This window comes from Thamnophis sirtalis, unplaced genomic scaffold (genome assembly GCF_051295495.1).
Source record: "Thamnophis sirtalis isolate CommonGarterSnake01/CBP01778 unplaced genomic scaffold, rThaSir2_p1.2 scaffold_10, whole genome shotgun sequence".
NCBI classification, from domain to species: domain Eukaryota; kingdom Metazoa; phylum Chordata; class Lepidosauria; order Squamata; family Natricidae; genus Thamnophis; species Thamnophis sirtalis.
The window spans coordinates 52,995,524-53,019,458 of NW_028261390.1; the positions used below are offsets into that span (position 1 = coordinate 52,995,524).

General features: G+C 37.7%; 2 protein-coding genes across 11 annotated transcripts in view; both read left to right on the plus strand.

Moving 5' to 3' along the window:
• NEK1 (NIMA related kinase 1) overlaps positions 1-11,515 on the plus strand; it is a 70,131-nt gene extending 58,616 nt beyond the window's left edge. For all 8 annotated transcript variants that reach the window (XM_087724601.1, XM_087724602.1, XM_087724600.1 and 5 more), the window contains 4 exons: positions 4,466-4,665; positions 5,717-5,850; positions 6,267-6,399; positions 10,430-11,515. In XM_087724601.1, the coding sequence (XP_087580727.1) occupies positions 4,466-4,665; positions 5,717-5,850; positions 6,267-6,399; positions 10,430-10,443 (481 nt within the window). In that variant the 3' untranslated portion in view covers positions 10,444-11,515. The remainder of the gene's footprint in view (positions 1-4,465; positions 4,666-5,716; positions 5,851-6,266; positions 6,400-10,429) is intronic.
• Positions 11,516-18,468: 6,953 nt separating this feature from the next.
• The window catches only part of SH3RF1 (SH3 domain containing ring finger 1), a 31,602-nt gene continuing 26,135 nt past the window's right edge, over positions 18,469-23,935 (plus strand). For all 3 annotated transcript variants that reach the window (XM_014054167.2, XM_014054168.2, XM_014054169.2), the window contains exons 1-2: positions 18,469-18,749; positions 20,427-20,892. In XM_014054167.2, coding sequence (XP_013909642.2) covers positions 20,512-20,892 — 381 coding nt within the window. In that variant the 5' untranslated portion in view covers positions 18,469-18,749; positions 20,427-20,511. The remainder of the gene's footprint in view (positions 18,750-20,426; positions 20,893-23,935) is intronic.

Below are 23,935 nucleotides of genomic sequence, written 5' to 3' on the forward strand. Positions count from 1 at the left end.
TGATCAACTATAAGCCTTCTAATGTTTGGTCTGACGAACACACCTTCCTTCAATTTTGCCTTCGACAGGCATGGAAACTTGGTGACCAAGTATTTGAAGCATTCTCCATCTCTTGGAAATGATTTTACAAATTGCTTCATCAATCCCAATTTTATTTGGAGAGGTGGTAGAAGAACTTTATGGAAAGGTACCAAAGTTTCTTGGAGGACATTTTTTTCACCGACTGTTAGCACCCTCGGCTGCCAACTCTTCTTGGTCCAGTGATTTTGTCAGTCTCGACTGTCCCATAGACATAGAAAACAAGGGTATTTGGTATACCCAGCTTGTTGCCCGAGCAGCATGCACAAGATCTTCAAGTCCCCACACACTTGCCAACCATGGTCTTAATATTTAAGTTTACAAAGAACCAATTGCAAGTTCTCGTAGGTTTCCTTCAAGTGTACAGAATGACCTACAGGTATGGAAGCGTAAAAACCGTTGTGGAAACCAACTTGTCTTCCTGGGCGAAGTAAGGAACGAACTCCTTTTCACGATGTCTGAACCATGAAGATGACACTCCTCGTAACAGTACATTGGCAACAATAAATTCCTGCTTTTCAGCCTTGATCCGAGTAACTCAGCGGCATCTTTGGGAAGATTCAAGTCTCTTACCAAATCATTCATCTCCTCCTGAGAAAACAATTTTGGTCTTGTATCATCTTCAAAGTCAGAACTTGATTCGTTATCTGGTTCAGGTATGACTTCACCTTCATCGGAGCTAGGTATCTCTTCCAAGGTAGCAGCGGGCTTGGTTACTGGTATATCTGTGCCATGGGGGATGGGACGAATTGCTGAATGAAGATTGGGGTTTGAAATGGAATACTTCCATTTGGAATTAAACCCTTTCACATCGCATGAACAAAAGTAACAGTCATCACTATGGTTCTTTTGCTCTTGCCATACCATAGGAATCCCATAACGGAAAGATTTTTTCTTACCCTTGAACCAGTTTTGGAGCTCCTCAACACACCATTTGCACACTTTATGAGGTGCCCAAACTTTATCTTGATCTCCAATTTTTAGTCCAAAGTATGCAAAGTATACTTTTTTCACAAAGTCTGTAATATTCTGCTGTTGCTTCAACACTACATATTCACCACAGATGAAACAGAAACTGTCTGGCGAATTAATACACTTTCGCGAAGCCTTAACATAACGGTTGAAGAATGACGAGCTAACATGAATTGCAATGAAAAAGTGTGAACAGCCTAGAACCAAGAACCTGATGATGATTCGTGCACAAGTGTGGCATGCAGGAGAGAGCAGCTCTATGTCTGTACACAAGATGTCACAGTGCTGGCCACTCCCCCTGCACTGACCTGAGATGCTGCTATCTACCCTGTGTCTCCCTCCTACTGGATTCTTCAGGAAAGATTAACCCCTTCTACCATTAGAAGCACAGACTTAAAACTTGCTTAGCTTATGTATATATTGCTGACCATCAGATTTACAGTGCTTTTTTTTTTTTTTTTTACATAACTCGGACAAACCCCTTAAGGTTTTTTGGGCATTTTATATCTTAAATGCACTTATGTGAATTAATAAATAGTAATTTGGACTTAATCATGACGTCTAGGAGTTTTTTCAATATTTTATTTGTTTTCAGCACACCAAAATAAATGGAAACTAGATGAAAATAATCAAACAGCTTTTTAGTCGCAGACCTGTGAAATTATTGAGCTGGCAAAGATAAAAGATATAAAATGAGGATTCAAAACAACACACAAAAGCAAACCAATCATCTTAACTTAATCTAACAGCTAGTTAAAACATATTGACTTATTTCTATAGAAACAGAAGTATATCTTGAATTCCAGTACTTCCTTTTAACTGGGCTTTACTTTTTTCCATTGGAAATTCCAATTTTTAATCTGAAGCTTTTAGAAACTGTGTTAATTTCTTTTCTCAGTTTCAGTCCAGCAACAATTTCTTAATTTCTTCATCAATTTCTTATCAGTGTTGACAGACTGAGTTGAACTGTAACTGGCTTAATTATTTTGACTAATGGGAAAGGTCCTAAAAATTTAGGTCCTAATTTTTTGCTAGGCATCCTCAACCGTATGTATTTGGTTGACAGAAAAACTGTATCTCCCACATGGAGGGGGGATTGAATTGAGCGGTGCTTGTCTGCTTGTTTTCTATATTCTTCTGCCCTGTCTGTTAGGGCTTTTTTGGTATTCTCCCATCCCTTTTTGAGAGAGTCCATCCATTCAATCAAAGACATTGAGAAGGGGGATTCCCTGGGCATTTCAGGCATGGGAACAAATTCCATGTCACTGGTAACTTGGAAAGGAGTTATCCTGTGCTGCTATGGACAGTATTGTTGTATGCCACTTCGGTGAGAATGGTAGCAGGTCTGACCAGTTGTCTTGTTGGTAATCCACGTAACAACGGATATATTGTTCGACCAATATATATTGCATTCACATGTTCCGCCATCCTGTTCATGCTCAGATGGAAAGCCAAGCTGAGTCCTTGTGTGAATCCAATAGATCTCAAGAACTCCCTCCAGAACCTGGAGTCCTCGGTCAGAGATGATTCTCTAGGGTATACCGTGCAGGCAGTAGATGTGCTGATTAAACACCTGTTGCAGTAACCGGGGGGGGGGGGGAGGCTTGCCTGGTCTTATTTTCATGGCTGCACAAGTGGCACAACTCTTAACATAGTCCTCCACGTCTGCCTTCATCTTAGGCCACCAGAATTGATGCCTGGCGAGGTGGCCGCCTAACTTTGCATCATGGCTGCTCTGTAGCACTCTGTAGCCTTCTAGCACTTCTAGCCTTAAGTTGGCATGAACGTATATTTTGGATCTTTTCCAGGCCCATCCATCTCTCATCGTTAAGAGGTCTTTGTTGTTGGTGAGCCAGGGGTTGGTTGGCAGTGCTATGTTCAGTGTAGTAGTCAGTTTGTCCTGGCTGGGATCGGTCAGCTGTTTGGTGTGGCCTTTGGTGGTGACTTGTGCTGCTAGTTGTTTAGGAGGAAGGATGGCATGAACCTCCTCCATCTGGTTGTCAAACTGCAGCTTTCTTGAAAAAGCAGCTGCTAGCAGGTTCTTCTCTGCAGGGATTTACTTCAGTTCGAATTTAAATCTCCTGAAGTACTGTGCCCAGCAGACTTGTTTTGGAGACAATTTTCAGAGCTTCGAGATTTTTGTGATCAGTCCAGACCTTGAACAGCACTTTCTAAGAAGTGTCTCCATGAGAGTGGGGCCCAGCGGACTGCGTAAGTTTCTTTCTCCCAGATAGCCCACCGTCTTTCAGTGTTGGTGAGCTTTCTGGAGACATAAGCAAAAGCATGAGTTGTCCTTTTGGGTTTCTGTGCAAAAGCACTGCTGCTACACCCACGTCGCTGGCATCTGCCTGTATTATGAATTGCTGCTCTGGATCTAGGTGCTGCAAAATGGGCTCTTGGGCAAAGAGCCGTTTCAAATTTGCAAAGGCTTTTTGGCAGTCCATTGTCCACCCAGTTGGATGGCTTAGCTTTTGATTTATCGATGGAGACCATGTTTTTAACAGTTCAGTCGGGGGCAGGGCGACTTCCGCGAAAGCCAGGATTAATTGTTAATAAAAGTTAGCGAACCGCAGGAAACTCTGTAGCTGCCTGCGGTTGCATGGGGGTTACCAGTCAAGCGCGGTTTTCACCTTCCCTGGGTCCATCTCTATTCCCTCATTGGAGATCCGATATCCAAGGTAATCCAGGGAGGTTTTGTGGAATTCACACTTTGATAGCTTCACATATTGCTTAGAGGCGAGGAATTTCTACAGAACTTGCCGCACCAGCTTTGTGTGTTCTTCCTGGGTCTTGGTGAAGATGAGAATATCATACAAATAAACAAGGACCCCTTATAAAGGTGCTCATGCAGCACCTCATTTATTAACTGCATAAAGACTGCAGAGAGCCCTTGTAAGCCAAACAGCATGACTTTGAATTGGAAGCTCCCAAGGGGGCAGTGGAAAGCAGTCTTCCATTCGTTCCCTTCTCGAATTCATATGCGGTAATACGCCTGTCTTAAATCCAATTTTGTGAACACCTTGCCCTTAGACAGGTGATTCAATATGTCGTGCATGTTTTCCACGCAGGATGTTAATATACCTTGAAAGTCCACACACAGCCTCAAACCACACACATACACATACACACACACACACACACCTTTTTTCTCTTTAAAGAGGAATGGGGCAGGTACCTTGGATTTGGCAGGTTGGATGAAACCCCGTTTTAAATTGTTATTGATGTCCTTAGCTCCTCTAGTTTCATAGCAGAGCACGGGTATGCAGCTAGTCTATAATATATTCTATAATGCTGTTTTGTTGTCTATGATCAGTATTAGCTATTATTGTGGATAAAACAAGTTTTGCAGTTTTAGCTTCAACATAAAGAATTCACTCTCTTGATTAAAGTAATGGCCAAAAAAATTGTGTTACAGTATTTTTGGGGAGACTGATACAGATTTGCAAGAGCTTCAGGCATCGATGGAGCAGTTACTTCTAGAGCAACCCAGTGATGAATTTAGTGAAGAGGAAGAAACAACATTAAAAGCCAAATGTCTAGGAAATGATACAGAGGTGGAAGAGGAGGGCAACAATTTCGGTAGTGAAAGTGCTTTTAATGAAGAATGGCATTCAGGTATGCTTTGGTTCTGTAATTGTTTATAGAAGGCAAGTCTAAAATTTGTGAGTCTTCAGCTTGTATGATATTTAAACAAAGTTAACTTCAAGGACAAATCATTAGGACTATGTTATATATACTGTATATCCATTGTCAACTCTACTAAAAATCATTTTATTTAGCATTAATTGAATTAATAGGTAGCTTGAGTTTGAACTATTGTTGTCTGTGTAAATAATTGCAAAATGCCATTAAAAGAGAATAGTGTTGTGCTCTATTATCAATTGCCCATTACTATAGATGTGAACAGGAATTTTCTTAAAATAGATCATACTGAAGCTCTGTCCAGTCTACCACTGCATATTTAGGACTAACGTGTCAGCATCCTTCAAAACTGTATTTCTAATTTTATAGAGCAATAGCAATAACAGTTAGATTTATATACCACTTCATAGGGCTTTCAGCTCTCTCTAAGCAGTTTACAGAGTCAGCATATCGCCCCCACAGTCTGGGTCCTCATTTCACCCACCTTGGAAGGATGGAAGGCTGAATCAACCTTGAGCCGGTGAGATTAGAACCGCTGAACTGCAGATAACAGTCAGCTTAAGTGGCCTGCAGTACTGCACCCTAACCACTGCGCCACCTCGGCTCAACAGTTGACAAGGTAGAGAATGTCTTACCACATTTGTCTTTGAGATTTGTGCAAAGTGTGGAAATTGTTGAAGGTGTGTGTGGTCTTATTATTTAATTGGATAAACAAAATAATTAAAACATATGGCAACTTTTTGAAACCTTTTCACTAAGATAATGGGAAACAATTGTTTCTTTTCCATTGGTTAGAACCAATCTCAAATACTGTATTTTTCAGAGTATAAAACACAATCCCCCCTAAAAGTGGGTGAAAATTTAGGTATGCCTTATAGACCAAATGTAGGTATTTTTGGCCTCCTGAACCCTTGATGTGCAGATGCCAACTTCAGAATTTAGACAAGAACTGGAAAAAGGATAAAATAAATATTGCTACAATAAAAATTGGAATGCTAAAATATTTTCTCATATTTCTTCATAGACAATAGTGATGGTGATAATGCCAGCGATTATGAGGAATATAATAGTGTGTTCAGTCATCTAGAAGAGCTGAGGTGTAACCTGGAAAAAGAAATAGGCTTTGAAAAATTCATCAAAATTTATGAAGAAATAAAGGTTTGTAAAATGTTTAATATGAGGAAAATGGATCACAATTATCATCTAGTAATAATGAACTCCTTTATAATATGAGAACTTTTAAAATGAAATTAAGCTAATATAGTTATTTTTCAAATAAGTTTTAACATACAGTTTTTTAGGGATGCTCTAAGTAATTCATTGTGTTCAGGAGCTGGAGGCCCATTTATGCCTTGATAACTTTGGGCTGGTATCGTATTCTGTATGTCTTCAGCTAATCATTTTCTGAATAATATGATTTAGAGACAGTCCTCCATAACTGCTAACTTCTACTCCCCTTCCCAAATTTCTCTACTTAGATTTTAACACAAAATCCTGGATCTGGATGAGGAAAGTTTGTGATCTTATAATATTTTATTATGTTAAGTCATATATTTTTACACCTTATTTTCTAGGCTATACATGAAGATGAAGATGAAAGTATTGATATTTGTTCAACAATAGTTCAAAATATTTTAGGAAATGAACATAAACATCAGTATGCTAAAATTCTCCATTTAGTAATGGCAGATGGTGCATACCAGGAAGGTAAGTATCTGACAAGCACATGTTTTCAGCATTATTTTTCTGCTGACTGCCTATTCATGGTTAGCTAGTTATTGTGTACAATGCGTTTTTTATTGCACAACAGTTGTTTCTATATACTAGAAAGTTATACACTTTTAACTAGTAAATATTAAATATAGAACTACTTCTTTAACCTTTTAAAAGTTGCTAAAATTCTGCTAGTTAATAGGATTCTATCCAGTAGTAAAATCTTCAGCTATGGGTTGCCCATTCTTTGGATAGAACATAGTCCAATTTGTCATACTGCAATTTGCAATTGTACATTTTTCTATTTAATGCTTTAATTGAAATTTTATTAGATATGTTCATACTGCAGAAAGTAAATATGCTAAAATATACAGAGTTTTGTGTATATGTGTATTGACTTGATGCAATGTTAATCTTGAACTTTTGCTTGCTTTAAAAGAGGCAAAAACAGGATTTTGCTAGTTCCTGAGATTATTTCATAACTAATATGAAACACTTTTACAGATGCCTAAGGTTTAATACAAATTGGGTTGTATTGTTCCTAATCCCACATATGGAACATGAAGCTAGAGGGATTTAAATTATATAAAAGAAATAGACCATGAAGTTGCAATATAAGAAATAACTACATCTCTATAGAAATAGAGCACAACAATGATGAAAACTGCCTTGCATTCATTTGGGTCAATATAAAAGGGGGGAAATGACATTGCCATAGGTGTATACTATAGTAAAGGCCACCCAACAAAACAGAGGGAATAGATGAACTTTTTGCTAGTCAGTTAACTAAGGTATGTAGGAAGCACATCACAATAGTAATGGGGGATTTTAACTATCTTGACTGTCAACTATCAACTGTGAGACAAACTGCACAAAGTAAAAGATCAAACAGGTTCCTTACAAACCTAGCAGAAACTTTGTGTCCCAAAATGTAGAGAAGAGAACACGGGGGTCAGCCATATTAGACTTAATTCTCACTAACAGAGATGAAATGATAGGTGTTGAAGCTACAGGAACCTTGGGGGAGAGTGATCATACAATATTGGAATTCAACATTATGCAAGCAGAAGCAATAGAACAAAGTCAAACTAGAGTCTTGGACTTTAAGACAACTAATTTCAATAAACTAGAGAGAGCTTGGGAAGGATTCCATGGATTAGAATCCTGAAGGGGAAAACAACTCAAGAAGCTTGGAAAATTTTGAAAAGTGAGGTTATAGCAGCCAAATCTAGAACAATACCAATGAAGAAGAAAAATAACTCTCAAAAGAAGTCAACATGGTTGCATAAAGAACTGTCTGATAAATTGAAAGACAAAAAGTATAAAAAGTGGAAAGGGGGGGCACACAACTAAGGCAGTATATCAGCAAACAACCCAAGCCTGCAAAGATGAAGTCAGGAAAGCTAAGACCCATAATGAACTAAGGCTTGCGACAAAAGTAAAAAAAAAATTAAAAAAAGCTTCTTCCAGCATGTTAAAAACAAGAAAAAGGTCAAGGAAATAATTGATTCATTGCTGGGAGAAAGTGGCAAGAAGGTGGCAAGCAACAGGGAGAAAGCAGAACTATTTAATTCGTTTTTTGTATCTGTCTTTACATAAAGGGGATAAACAATCCAACCTATCAAAAACAGCACCACAAAAAACAGATTAGGAACACAAGTTAAAATAGAGAAAAAAATGGTAAGTGAACACCTGTCTACCCTAGACGAGTTCAAATCACCAGGACCCGATGGATTACACCCCAGAGTTCTGAAAGAACTGGCAGACAAAATCTTAGAACCACTGAACTATATCTTTCAAAGATCCTGGAGCACTGGGAAACTGCCAGAAGTATTATGTCCACACAGGCAAAAGCAGAGGCTTTTCCTACTGCCGTGCAAGTGTGGGATGTATTTTAAAGTTATTGGTTAATTGGCTGAGAGCTTCCCTTAAAAGGAGCTGTCAGCCAGAAACTGGATGTTGTTTTATAGTCTGCTCTTATCTTCAATAAACAGCATTGTTTGAATGTGGATCCTTGTCTGTTTCCCGTGGACAACATTGCATGGAAAAGAGCTGATTTAGCCCCCATCTTCAAAAGGGATGGGAATAGACCAGGAAACTACAGAGACCTATCAGCCTGACCTCAATACCAGTGAGGATTCTGGAAAAGATAATCAAGCAACAGATCAGTGAACACCTAGAAGCAAACAAAGTAATAAGCAAAAGCCAACATGGGTTTGTCAAAAACAGATCATGCCAAGCTAATCTTATTGCATTATTTGACAAAGAGACAAAATTAGTGGACCAGAGGCATGCTGTCAATATAATTTACTTGGACTTCAGTAAGGCATTTGATAAAGTACACCATAACCTATTACTTAATAAGATAGAAAAACGTGGGTTAGACAGCATCACCACCAGATGGATTGGTAACTGGCTGACCAATGTACTCAACATGTAGTCCTCAATGGAACTGCATCTGCATGGAACGAAGTATGCAGTGGGGTTCCCCAAGATTCTGTTTTATTATGCTAAATACATACATTAAATTTATGCAGATCTAATATTGCACCATGGTTAGCTTCTAAAACAGAGGTGGAAGGTTGCAGAAGTAAAGGGGAAAACGTACATGATTCTCCTACAAGTTAAATACTAGTCTTCTGATTGAGACCTAAATATTATATTTGTACCACATTATTTATTAAAACTAGCTTTTTGTTCACATAATTATATGTCAGAATGCTTTTTATAGACTATAGCTCGGCCTTTAACACCATCTTACCAGGCATTTTCATTGAAAAGTTGACTGACCTGAATTTTCCTCCCCTCACTTGTGAATGGATCAAAGACTTCCTGACGGATCATCCACAAACAGTAAGGGTTGGGTCCTTTACATCTTCCATGCTGAAGCTCAGCACAGGCTCCCCTCAGGGCTGTGTGCTCAGCCCCTACCTGAACTCGCTGTATACATATGACTGCATATCCTCTGTTCCATCCAATATCATAATAAAATTTGCAGATGACACAACGGTGCTGGGTCTCATAACTGGAGGGGACGAATCAGCATACAGGAAAGAAGTCCAGAAGGTATCCGCATGGTGCTCAAGAAACTATTTACAACTAAATACTAGTAAGACAAAGGAGATGGTGCTAGATTTCCGGAAGCACAGAGAGGAGCCTGCCCCATTTGTATATCGAGGGAGGCTGTGTGGAAAGGGTTTCCTCTTTTAAATTCTTGAGAGTGCTGATTAGTCAAGATCTCACTTGGAAAAACAATAAGTCTCTGGTGATTGGAAAGGCCCAACAGAGACTTCATTTCCATAGAGTCCCGTGAAAAAATCAGGTGGAACGACAACCTCTTTCTATCGATCCAGCATAGAAAGTGTCCTCACACTTTCTGTAGCACGTAGTATGCTGGTTTAACTGCTGCGGACAGGAAGGCCCTACGGAAAGTGATCAGTTTGGCACAAAAAACCCTCTGACACCACTGGATGACATCGCCAGATCTCGCTGCTTTAGCAGAGTAAGGAAGATACTCAGAGATGATTCACACCCTGGTCAGTGTCTCTTTGCACTTCTACCATTGGGCAGAAGACATCAAAATATAGCCAGCTGAACAAAGAGGTTTAAAGATAGTTTCTATCCTTGGGCTGTCAGACTTTTAAATACAATCACAATCACTCCATGCATACGCTAGATTTTTTCTTTTTTCGTTTCTGCTATAATTTTGCACCAGTGAGGTTAAAACCAATTTCATTGTATTTAAGTACAATGAGAATAAATATTATATTTATATATAAGTGAAGTATATCTCTCTAAAACTTTAATATATAAAACAACATGAATCATGGTAAAATTAAAAATTAAATTAAAAAAACTTTAACTGAAGTATAAAAATAGAAGATTTCTTATTTATTTAGTACTTTTTTCATTATTTCTTAGAGAGTAGTGCTTGTTGTCTTTTACTAGATTAGCAGTTTTGAAAGTCTGTTTGCTAAAAATTGTTTTTCCCATAATTTAAATATTTTAAAATCTTTCTTTGCAGACAATGATGAATAACACGCTTTGGTGACATTCTAAACAAAAGCAGGTGTATGGATTTTATTCTGTAATAACAAACTGTACAACAAAATAACACTCGGAACAGACTTAAAATCTTGTTGGCTGCAAGAAGAAAATGGAATATATAGCTTCAATCCTTCAGTAATACATTGAACACTGTTCTATTTAAAATTAATGAGAAGGAATAGAAAGACTGACTCAGAAATAATTTACTGCTTGAAAGTATCATGTATGAACAAGCACATGATCTAATAGCTATTATTGTTTTTTTCTTTTTACCTAAGCAGTAAAAAGGAACAAACAAAATAATATATTTTTGTGCTCCTAACAACCTTCTTAAAAACCTTGAGTGCTTCGGTGGAATTTTTAAAGAGGACTTTGTTTTCTGCATAGGATGACCATTTTTCAGTGATACTACTTGATTTTTAAGTGCATACAACATGGAAGTAATTTCTCTGAAATTAGTGGAATATTTTACATGCATTTAAAATAAACTTTATTTTTGAATTTTGCTGTAGAACGTGATTGTAAAATTATTTAAAATTCTCAGAATCAGTTTATTATTTTTCACTTTGAAATCCCTCAACTCAGTTTCAATACAGTTTTTGTCAGCTTGCAGAATTAGGTGATTTTCCACTGTAAATCAAAGGAGCTTTCAGAATGAAGGTTTCTTGTTAGAGTAGTATGTATGCAGCTGCTTTTTTCGTTCACCTGTAACAATGCCATCCTAGCAAAAACAAATGCAGTATTGCTGTTGTTTTGAAAGATACATGCATATTCTACAGCTGGATTGTTTAAAAGGAAGAATCTGGATTTTATTTCTTCGGCTTTTCACTGAAAAGTAATTCTTTAGTGGGGAGAGAGAGAATTTCTGCGAGATAATGAATCAAAACATTTATAGTATATAACAGATAGTATTGACCAGCTGAATCAGCTGAATAACAACGGTTTATGTTGAAAATATAATTCTGTATTTCCTGGCTAACAATGGAAAGTGGAATGTATATAAAGTATAATTCAATTTTTAAAGTAATTATAACTATGAAATAAAGATTGGAGATGTTGTTTATATGGTAATTTGGATTTTCTTGATTTATGCAGCTTATGAATTTCCATGCTTATATTGCAGGGGAAAAACAAAACATATTTATATTTTGTATTTTAAACTAAAATTTAGTATACACTTCAAGCAATTACAGAGAAATATATACATATTTTTATGGAAAATAAATGTAGGTTCTAGATGGCAAAAGCAAGAAGCTTCCTTGCTGACTATTAGTTGAGGTAGAAATTGCTTTCTATGGAATGTTCCCTCCATAGAAAATGAACAAAATCTACAAGAATAGACAATTTGCTGTATTTAAATTAACATTCTAAACTAAATGATAGAAAATTTAAAAGGCATTGTATTTTGTTTTCTCTTCATCCATTGAATATTGTCTCCCTGCACTTTTAAGAGGCTCACAAAATAAATAAAAAGCTTATTCTCCATTTGAAAGTAGTGTACACAAATTCTCATTCACTTAAACAGAGGACTAACTACACTTGACACTGAACCCTGAAACTAGAATGTTATTAGTTTTCTGTGGATTTTACAAAGGTTCATAAACAGATTGACTTTCTAATTAACTGACTACATAAACAGATATACCCTTTTTTAAAAAAAAATACTATCTCCAAGGTAATTTATTTGATACTTCTTAAAAGTATCGCAGTGGTTAAATGCAGCACTGCAGGCTACTTCAGCTGACTGCAGTTTGGCTGTTCAAATCTCACCGGCTCAGGGTTGACTCAGCCTTCCATCCTTCCAAGGTGGATAAAATGAGGACCTGGATTGTTGTTGGGGGCAATATGCTGACTCTGTAAACCGCTTAGAGAGGGCTGAAAGCCCTATGAAGCAGTATATAAGTCTAACTGCTATTGCTATTGCTACTTACAAGGAAAGAAAACATTAAACAATTTACATGCATCTTAACAACTCATACAATCTTTATTGTCAGTTGCTGAATCCTTGGGCAGGGAATGATATGTGTCTAGATTGCAAATGAACACTATGAATATATGTATTATTTTGCTGCCTAATTTTCCCTGATCATAAATTTATATTTTAAATATTTCAAAGGAAAATAAAATATAGAAATTCTGCATGTAATAATTTGGTCTTAGTCAGCCTGGAGGAAATCCTGCTTGTACATAGTTTTGCCTTGCCCAAATTGTGTTAATGTATCACAGCCATCTTAGAACTACTGCCTGCCATTCTCTGTAAAATTCATACTATACTGAGGAAAGGAGTTTTCCCTTGTTCACATGCCAATAGCCAATGTCACCACTTAATACTTTGGTTTCACTGCTCATTTGCCAGGGCCCCTGATGGGCTAGTCTACCAGATTTTCAACAGTCTCCTTTTCCAGTTCACATAAGGGTTCCACTTCTTGAGCCAGGCCATCAGTAAAACTAGGGGTCTTTCCATTCTGGGGGCTCTAGTTAGCCCCCCATCCCCATTTCTACCAACTCGGTGACAAATGTGGCCAGGATGTCTCCCGCCATGGACCTGACCAGCTGACAAAATGCCACTAGGACTTTGAATTGCTTAGGTCTGATCCCGAATTTTTTCACTAGGGCAGGGTTGATCGAACATCTGGTACAACTCGAGTCCAGAAGGGTGGGTAGATTGGCTTTACATCCCAAGGATTGGATTATTAGTTTCATGAGGACTGTCACCAGTGTGACTGGGCCGCTTATCAGGGATTATTGTTAGTGTTGCTTTCCCCTGGGCCCTCTGCTGATTTTCTCATCAATGTTGCGGGATGGCGTGTCCTTGATCTCCACTCCATTTCTGACAAATGGCAGTCCAATCTCTTCTTGAAAGTCTCAAGTTATGAAGCTCCCACAACTTCTGAAAGCAAGCTGTTCCATTGGTTGATTGTTCTCACTGTTAGAAAGTTCCTCCTTATGTCTAGGTTGAATCTCTCCTTGGCCAGTTTCCATCCATTATTCCTTGTCTGGCATTCAGGTATTTTATAAAATAGCTTGACCACTTCCTCTCTGGGGCAGCCCCTTAGATATTGGAACACTGTTGTCATGTCTCCCCTGCTCTTTCTCTTCACTAGGCTAGCCATGCCCAATTCCTGTAACTGTTCTTCATGTTTTAGTATCTAGTCCACTACTAATCCTGGTTGCTCTCCTCTGCCCTTTTTCTAGAGTCTCAACATCTTTTTTATAGTGTGGTGACCAAAACTGGATACAGTATCCTAGGTGTGGTCTTACTAAGGCTTTAGAGTGCTATTAGTACCTCACTTTATCTTGATGGTATCCCTCTGTTAATGCAATTTAGGATTGCATTGGCTTTTTTGGCTGCCGCTGCTGGCTCATATTTAATTGGTTGTCCACTAAGACTCTAAGATCCCTCTCACAATCACTGCTATTAAGCCTGGTTTCACCCACTTTATATATGTACTTTTGGTTTTTCTTACCTAAGTGTAGGACTTTAATTTTCTCTACATTGGGCCCAGTGTTCAAACCTGTCAAGATCCATCTGGATCTTGAGCCTATCTTCTAGGGTGTTAGCTATTCCTGTCAGCTTAATATCATCTGCAAATTTGGTAAGTTCCCCTTCTATACCCTCATCTAAGTCATTTATGAAGATGTTGAAGAGTACTGGGTCTAAGACGGAACCTTGTGGTACCCCACTGCTTACCTCTCTCCATGTAGTACTCCTTAATGAGTACTCATTAAGGAGTACTCATTGAGTACGGTTTGTCGGCCAGTTGCGAATCCATCTGATGGTGAAGCTACCTATCCCACTTTCTTCTAGTTTAAGAAGAAGTAGGTTGTGGTCTACTTTGTCGAATGCATTGCTGAAGTCTAAGTATATTATGTCCACAGTATTTCACTGGTCTACTAATTTAGTCACTATGTTGAAGAATGAAATAAGATTGGTTTGGCTTGATCTGTTTTTAACAAACCCGTGCTGGCTGCTAGTTATTACTTTACTCATTTCTAGATGTTGGTAGATCTGTCTTTTTATTATCCTTTCCACTATCTTCCTGGGTATTGATGTTAGGCTGATTGGTCTGTAGTTTCTTGGGTGTTTTTCCCCTTTTTTGAAGATGGGAAGCACATAAGCTCTTTTCCAGTCCTCTGGTAGTTCCCTGGTGTTCCAGTATTTTTGAAAGATATGGTGTAGTGGTTCTCAGATGACATCTGCCAACTCCTTTAAACTCTGGGATGTAATCCATCAGGTCCTGGTGATTTGTATTCATCAAGATCATATAGGTGTTCTCTTACTATTTTATAGCTTATTTTAACTCTTATTTCCAGTCTGTTTTTTACAGTTTTGTTTCTAGTAGGTTGGGCTAGTTTCTTTTTGCGTGAAGACTGATGTAAAGAATGAGATAAGCAGCTCTGAATTCTGTTTCCTATTACTTCTTTGCTATCTTCTCTCTTTAGTGGACTGACTGTTTCCTTGACTTTTTTCTTGTTATTTATATATTGGAATAATTTTTTTTTATTATCTGACTTTTGTTGCAAGTCTTTGTTCATTCTGAGCCTTTGCTTTCCTGACTGCCTTTGCAGATTCTGGCTATCTGCTGATATCCTGCCTTAGTTATGTGTCCCTCTTTCCAGGAAGAGGGAGACCATGTGGCAGACCCATTGCTTGCTGAAGGAGATTAATGGATCGAATCATGATGGAGGACAGGGAGGATGGTGCAGAGCCCAGTGGAGGGGAAGCAGGCCCAAAGCCTGTAGGATCTCAGCAGGTGGGAAAGCAGGCCCAGGGCCTGCAGGGACCTATTGGTGCAGGAAGCTGAACATGGGTTGCCTCAAAGTAGGGGAGGTCCGGGGCAAACCAGGTAGGAGTTGGGGAGGTGCAGCAAAAATAATCATGAGTTTAAACCTGTGCTAGGCCTCCCAGGCTCATCCCCCCGAGACACCCCATTCTTCACTTAACAATCCATGTGGCTGCTTAATGACTACAACAGAAAGACCAGCGATTGGACTCCTAAGCAAGATGATCTTATGAATGCCTTGCTTAACGAACATCACAACTTGTGACTGTAATGGACAGGCTGCATTATAGTCATACATTGAGGACTATGACTAACTACATTGTTTTCAGAGTTAATATCAAAGAGGATAAATCTAAGAGAATCTGATCAAAGAAGCATATGCAATTTGTTAGTAATTATTCAGTTTGTACAAATGTATGGTAAGATTTATCTAGAACAAATGGTTATTCTTATTTCTCAGAAAATAGAAAGCTCTTGTCCTTTGAGATCCTTAACATTACTGAGTGATGTGAAAATTCTCAATCCCATTTCCAAATGCAGTTCAAGGATATTTTCCAGTTATTTCTTGCTTGCATTCTTCCCATAATATTCTTGGCAATAAGGTGGCCTGTTGTCAATTACATAATTAATATCTGTGGAGTCCTTGGTACTGCTGGATTTTTTTTGTTTACAGAAATTTCATTATTCATAATCTCTGACCAAGTAACTACTGTACAGGCAATGCTATTACCTATTTTCTGGCTCAAATGTTACTAAAAAGGAAATCATAAACTGAATATATATGCAAGTATTAATAATAAAATCTTTAATGTAGGAGTATGAGTCACATTTACTTTGGATAACATGTTATGATACATTAATAGCAATAGCACTTAGACTTATATACTACCCCATAGTGCTTTACAGCATTCTCTGCACTCACAAGTAACACATATTCACAACATGGCAAATCACGTTTTATGAAGAAAGATCTAAAGTAGCATGTATGCAAAATAGGAAACTGTTCCACTGGATATTCATAATCTATTGTGTATTTTCTCTCTGGTCATAAAACCTGGCCTTTCAGTTATACTAAAGAGTTTTGTGTAATGGTCAATGCAAATTTCCCAGTTTAACCCCCAGATGTTACTTATTTTTTTTTGTATTGTTCTATTATTGTAGAAATCAGCTAAAGATGATATCTGGAGTATGACTTAACTTTTGAAGCTCATTATGAAGTATTTCTCTTTTCTTTGATAAGACAGTCTTATCAAAGGATTTGTCATTATTAAGTAAAGAGGGGACTTTTTACAATCTATGGTGGACATGTGATAAAGCAAAAAAAATTGGAGTATGTTTCCTATTTTAATACAGAAAATGTTGAAAATAGAAATAAAAATAAAACTAGTACTTTTCTTTTTAGGCTTAATGGAAAAAGATCTGGAGAAAAAATTTGGAACTTTGTTATTATATATGCTGGCAGCAGCAAGACTATTATATGCACAAAAATATGATCTAAATGGATTTAATTTAATCATTACAAGACATCATTTTTTCATAAACCTATAACACTGAATTTGGGTTATTCTGTAAGAAACAGGATGGAAAAAAGGGAATAATTTAAAATAAGAAATTGAGTTTTAAGGATCCATCTGATAATAGAAGTCTGTCACAATGAAGAAAATATAATTGGTCGTAACCAATGCTTAATACTAATAGAGTGAAAATTCAGAAAAAATATTTAACAAAAGGGAAAAAAAGGAAAAGGAAACACAAGTTGACATCTAAAAGGGTTTCTAGAAATTTCAAACTAAAAAATGAGGGAAAACATTGAATTTGAGAGAATAGAATTAAGGAACGTTGAAATTTCATTGGTGAGCAGAGACTCACAAATAAAAAACAGTTCTTTACGAACATGATTTGTTGGAACTACATTTTGTAATTTTATTGATAAGCATATTCTGGGAGTCCATACAGCTGAAAATTGCCAGGGTTGAAAAAGACTTATTGAACACTTGTTCTAATCCCCTATGTTTAATTCAAGAAAAGAACTGGTAATTACCTTGAAAGTTTTTTTTACAGGGGTGGGAGCAATAATCCATTATTTTATACACATCATTGAACAAATGTTTCTTCTATATGGCCAGCAGTCACTTCCCAATTTTCCAATCCCTTTGTATCAGTGTGTTATACTGCAAATGTTTTCAGTTTTGCTTCCTTAAGCTGCCCAGCACTCCCACCAGCTGGCCAAGAGGAGCACTAAAATGTCAGCTAGCCAGCATCCTTTCCTTATTCTTCCTTTAATTATTTAAAAACAAACAATTGTGGGGATGTGGCAAAGGTACTATCAAGCCACAAGAAAGTGTGGGAAAAACAAAGCACAGCGGCACTCTGTTGGGGGAGGGGGGCAAGGGGCTGATTTGTTGCATTACTGCCTCCCACCGGGGAATCACCATTCCACAACCACAATGGAAGGCATAGCAAATATGTTAATAAAGGGAGTTTGCTAGAAGCCTCACAGTATTGTTCCACATATAACACCATCGCAGAATTTAGATTTCTGTTTCTCTTGCAATCTACTGAACAGGATTATAACATACTGTATTGATATGGCCATTCATGCATCTTTCATACCTTTTGGTCCCTTACACAAAGCAGTTCGATCCTTTTCTTAATATTACATTGGAACCTCTCCTGTTTTTTAACTAAGGGTCACCTTTTTTTTACAGTACTGGTGGTAATATGAAGCTTTCTTGGCACTGGTGTATCCGTCCGTTTTTTCACCCGATCTTCCGAACCTGCTCTACATGCAAGCGGGGTAGGTCTTTTCTTCCCTGGATCCGTGCACTTGAAGTCTCTCCAGACTCTGTCAGCTTGCCCGATCCATGCTGAGCCAGAAATGTGGGGAAACCTTTCCAAGAAAACTGATTAAAGATTCCTTAGTATTTTCAACTAAAGAGACACTATACCGAGGAGGGATGGAGGAAGGGAGAGCCGAGGGCCTGAAGGACATGTGTGGGAGAGTAGATGGGCCGGATGCAGGGCCAGGCATTAGCCAGGAGCGACTGAAGCCAAGATATTCTAAGGGAAGGGAGAGCCGGCTGGTCTACCAAAGGGAGCAGCACTCCTTCGGAAGAACTCTCCTCTCCTCCAGTCGACTCCCTCTCGGGAATCGTGCGTGTGAGAGGCGCTCCGTGCTCCTCCCGCCGAAGGAAGAGGGAGTTCCAGGAAGTAGTAGCTAAGTGGGCAGGACTGCTTGAGCGCCGAGAGCCCTGTTGGCGGTCGCTCTCCTCCATCTCGGAGCCAGGCTCCTTCCTTGAGGCGGAGCGGTGGTCTCGCCTCAGCCCCCTTTTAGGAAGGAAGGAAGGAAATAGGGAGGAGCGGAAAGAACAGAAGCAAAGAGGAGCCTCCTCTATACTGGGGTGGAGAGAGCGAGCGCGACGGCGGCTCCTCGCGGGAACAAAGAGGCGCGAAAACGCGAAGGCTGAGGGGAAAGCGGCTACTCTTCGTCTCGCTCCAACGGCCGCAGAGATGGTAAGTTCTGGGAAAGGGAAGTGGAGGGCATGTTGAGCGCAAATAGCGTCTTCCGACTCTTAGCACCTGGCAGCGGTGTTTCGCGTCGGGCCGCAGTAAGGCTCCGCGATGGCCGTGGGGACGCTCCCCTGGGATAGTTCTTTCCACAGCGGCTAGGTCTGTATTAGCTACTCCAACCTTGGGTCCTCCACCTTTGGTAGCGAGACATAGCCACTAAACCTCGGTAGAGACCGCATTAGCCCTCCAGCGGTCTCCTGGCAAAGCGTGTATTTCCCGAGAAAAGGCAGGGTCTTCTTGTCTCGCCTCTTGCTTATGGGGATACGATCTCTGTCGTATACTGAGCAGCACATCACTATAACGCAAGCTAGACACGTACGGGAAGCCATAATGTTTAATTTACACTGTCCAGGTTTTCTGAAGCACGGCTTTTTATCCTGTTACATTTGGTTCCATTATTGCTGCTGTTGTTTTGTTTTCACTCCAAATAAAATATTAACATCTTTCCTATATGCATTGGAAGCAGTTCAAAGATGTTCCCCTAGATTATTTGGCCTTGGAGTGAACTCTTAGTGAAGTATCTTAGTGAAGTATCTATTTGATGTTTCTCATAAAATCTTAAGGCATCATCCTCTTGCTCTATGTTAGCTGCCACTGTCCTGTGCTAGGAACCTTCTGTTATTGGCTCATGTGTATATATGAATTTTACAATGTAAAACTCGAAATAATTTAAGTAATACATATCTATCTATACAATGGATGTATTTAAAGTAGCCTTGCCAATGACAATAATTTATTTTTTATCAAGACTGATGAAAAAGTAATCATTTGCTGAGTGTGTTTAGTTTTCTGTTAAATACTGCTCTTGGAATTCTCACCAGAACCCATGCTGATGCCTATTGGAGTATTACATAATGTCTCCAAGAGCAAAACTATCTTTTTCTCTTGGGTGGAAGTTTGATAGCTTCCCTAAATTTTCAATGTGAATTTTAAGAGATAATTGTTAACTATAGTATGTTGCTTCTAGTAATAGATGTCTTTTTGTTTTAATACCAAATTTTGATGATCAAGCTGTTTCTTTTTCATAATTGCTTTCCTATTTACATTGAATTTTCAGATATTGTGTACAGTTTTTTAAAAAAATATCTGCTTATATTACATTATTTTTTGTTATAGAAAGGAAAATGACTTAAATTCCATATTTGAAAATATGAATAGAAATGAAGATTGCTAGCAGCAGTAATTAATGTGGACTGTGTAAACTTAGAGTTTGAAAATTAATGATATTGTGATCTTGGCCATTATACTGACTTCCTCTGTTGAAAGGCATAACAATACCTTCTAATGATGCTATTTCAGTTAAGGAGGCACTAATAAGATTTTTCCTTTTACATCCCAAGATTTTGTCATTATAGAAGCTGTAGAGAAAGTTGATATAAAAAAATATTATGGAAATGTATTCCCAAAATATATCATGTATCCAGATAAATATTAAAGCAATGAAGCCTGCACTTTAAACGAGAACACTTAAAGTATTTTTATTTATAAAAACTTTTGTTTTTAAAGATATTGATTTGTTAGGCTGTCTCAAAAGAAACACATTTTTTTACTGTGTTGGAATGCTATTCTTCATTTTCTTTTGTATTGATCTTTTTTTTTTTTTCCTTTCTCAATTTTCAGAAAGAAGAGTGAAAAAGGCATGGATATAACATGAATTGCTTAACACGTTCAGAAATAGGAATTATTTCTCAGTTAACTAAATAAAATGGATGAGTCGGTCTTATTGGATCTGTTGGAGTGCCCTGTCTGTTTAGAACGTCTGGATGCTTCTGCAAAAGTCTTGCCTTGTCAACATACATTTTGTAAAAGATGTCTCTTGGGCATTGTGAGCTCACGCAATGAGCTTCGTTGTCCTGAATGTAGAACATTAGTAGACTGCAATGTTGATGACCTTCCTAATAATATTTTGCTTGTTCGACTACTAGATGGCATCAAACAAAGGCCTCAGAAATTGACTAATTTAATGACATGCTCAAATTTATTAAGGGGCCAAACTAGCACTGCTGCTAATTGCATTCAAAAAGACCTAAATAGTTCTCAAAGTGTTCAGCAACAGAGAGTACAAGCACAAAGTCCACCTGTTAGGGTAAGTGACCAATATGCTAAAAATATAAATGTTGGGGATGTTTGACAATCCAAGGAAAGTAGAATTATGATATGATTCATTCAGAGGGCTCATCTAAAAAAATTCAGCAATATTTTAGTTTAATGAAAAGAAAATTAACCATAAATTTAAATATATGAGTGTCACATGGAGCATTGACTGCACTAGTTTTTTGTTGCTTCTGAAAACAATGGCAGAATCTAAAAGTAAAAATTAAAGGAAACACATTTTGGTTAAACTTTAGAAAATATTTATAATGGAATTGATTATTTATTGATGGAATTGATTTCCTTGTCTATATTGTTGAAAAGTGACTATCTCCTGGCGATGTTGTAGTTTCATCTTGCTTTGTAGATCTTGCACTCAGTGCTACAGCGACTGTTGGAAGCTGTAATCCAAAATATTTATAGGTAGCATCTACAGCAAAATGATACCAAAATGACAACAGCACAATATCATCATGCAAATACTGCCATTAGGTACTTACAATTGAATTGAATTGAATTGAATTTTATTATTTGTATGCCGCCCTTCTCCGGGAGGGACTTAGGGCAGCGAACAACTCAAAAGGGGAAAAAGGGGAACATAGAACAGAATACAAGTAATTAAAATAACCAAGAATCACACAACCATACAAGTCGAGAGGGGAGGGGAACTCATCAACCCCAGGCCTGCCGGCAAAGCCAGGTTTTGACGGCTTTTCGGAAGGCCTGGAGAGAGGTGAGGGTCCGAATCCCTGCGGGGAGTTCGTTCCAGAGGGCCGGAGCTGCCACAGATAAGGCCCTCCCCCGGGTAGTAGCCAGGTGGCATTGGCTGGAAGACGGAACCCGGAGGAGGCCAACCCTGTGTGATCTAATGGGTCCAAAATCAGACACAAATATTTGAGTTGTGACATTTGCATGATGTTTATTCCTTGTCATTTGCCCCTACAGAATAAGCAATTGCCTGTATTAGATTAATATCCCTGGATTACATTATCACCAATATATTCCTTCCTAAATAACATTTACTGGTAGTTGATTAAAAAATGCTGTTTCTTTAGCATAGGAATGCATTGTTTCTTCTGTCTGCTTTCTCTCCCTGAACGGAGGATGCTTTGGACAGCTGTTCTTCCACCTTTTGCATTTCAATTTTTAACCCCAGTGTTATAAGTGAACTGCTATAGTTAAGCTTAATAATGAAAAGAATGTTAGAATGCTTTGGTAAGAACCTATGAATCCTTTTTATGTATGGGTGAGGGAGAGAGTACGCACTTTTTTTTTAGGCTACTGTTCTAAAATATTTGTCAAATTTTGGAAACACAACAGATTTAGGCCTGAAATTGAAGACCTCTAAGAAATATCAAGGTTATAGGAAGAATTGGAAATTCAAAACTTTTTGCCACTTTATGGGAAGCTACTAGGAGTTAAGGACTACTTTTTTTCCTAACCCCAATGTTTTCCATATAAATACAATTAAAATTAAAATGTATGCTTTCAAATGGTATTTGTGCAAAACTTCAGTTCTTAATATTATACCTTGCCAACTAGCCAAACTGCTAACTGCAGTTGTTTTTTCTTGGCTTTAATTGTTTAAACTAAAAATATATGTTTGTTAGATTCCTGCCTTTCAATTCCTGGTGACTAAAGACATTTCAGATTTTTCTCTAGAACAGTTGAGGAATCCAGTCAGCCAACAAAGTCTTTAAATTTACTGTCACACAACAGAGATACTTAGAATGCAAGAGCAACAAAATTTCTCCCTTTTTCTTGTTCTAGATAACAAAGAATGTTAATTAGTTTTTCATATATATCCACTTATTCTTTTAAATTTAGAAAAAAAACTTATATCCGAACCATTCCATTAAAGTTGTATAGTTCCATTTAAGGATTTCAATGTTTTCAGTTCCATTCAGTATGAATAGTCAATACTTATATTCTTATACTGAGGCCTGACTTAATTTCATGGCAATTCATATCCCTGAATGTATCAAAGTAGTTATTTATTTCAACTTTATTCAGAAATTAATTGAAAATATAATTTCATAAGATGATTTATATAAATTTATTTTTGCTTAGTGGCAGGTCAGATTAGATTCCTTAAAAAGGTTTATCTCCCATCCAGTAATATTTGCATATGCAATGCCTCTGGGTATAGTTTGAATTTGCTGTGCAGTGATTAAGTGCTTCATCAGTTTTGAAGAATGCATTGTAGTTAGACTGAAAAATAGTTCAAATAATATAAGGAGTGAACAAAGACTTAAAAGCACTCAAGTATTTAAAGTATTTTTGTTTAGTTCCTTGACTTTCCCATACTTAGAACATAAGACTATTACATTCTTGTAGAGATTGGCTCCCCACAGAGATGCAACTAGTTGCTAAGAAAAGGAAAAGATTCAAAAGCTGTAAGATCCTTTTAATATTATAGTGCAGAGGTAAGCAATGTGAGGTGTTGGATTACAACTGCCTTAAATTCCCACTAGCGTGAGGTGGATCAGGGGTATGGGAATTGTAATCTAATGTAATATAGATAAACACCTGATGTAATTTGTCTATCTTTATTTCATTGTAATTTGTCTAAACAATGTAATTCCAGTGCTAGGCAAAACCTGATAAATATGACATTTAAAAATGTTTTTTTAATATTATATTTGGATGTATTTTACTTTTTACCTGCCTTGTATCTAAGTTGTGAGTCTTTCAGAAAGACTCATGTTAAAGACATTTATTTATGCTCTTGAGCCTTCTACAAGTATTCAAGATTGCCCACAAAGGACAGAGGTATTTTTCTTTGTTATGTGTGTGTGTGTGTGTGTGTGTGTGTGTGTGTATGTATGTATGTATGTATATATATGTACATACATACACACACACCACACACACACCACACACACACCACACACCACACACACACACACCACACACACACACACACACACACACACACACACACACACACACACACACACACACACACACACACACACACACACACACATATATATATATATATATATATATATATATATATATATATATATATATAT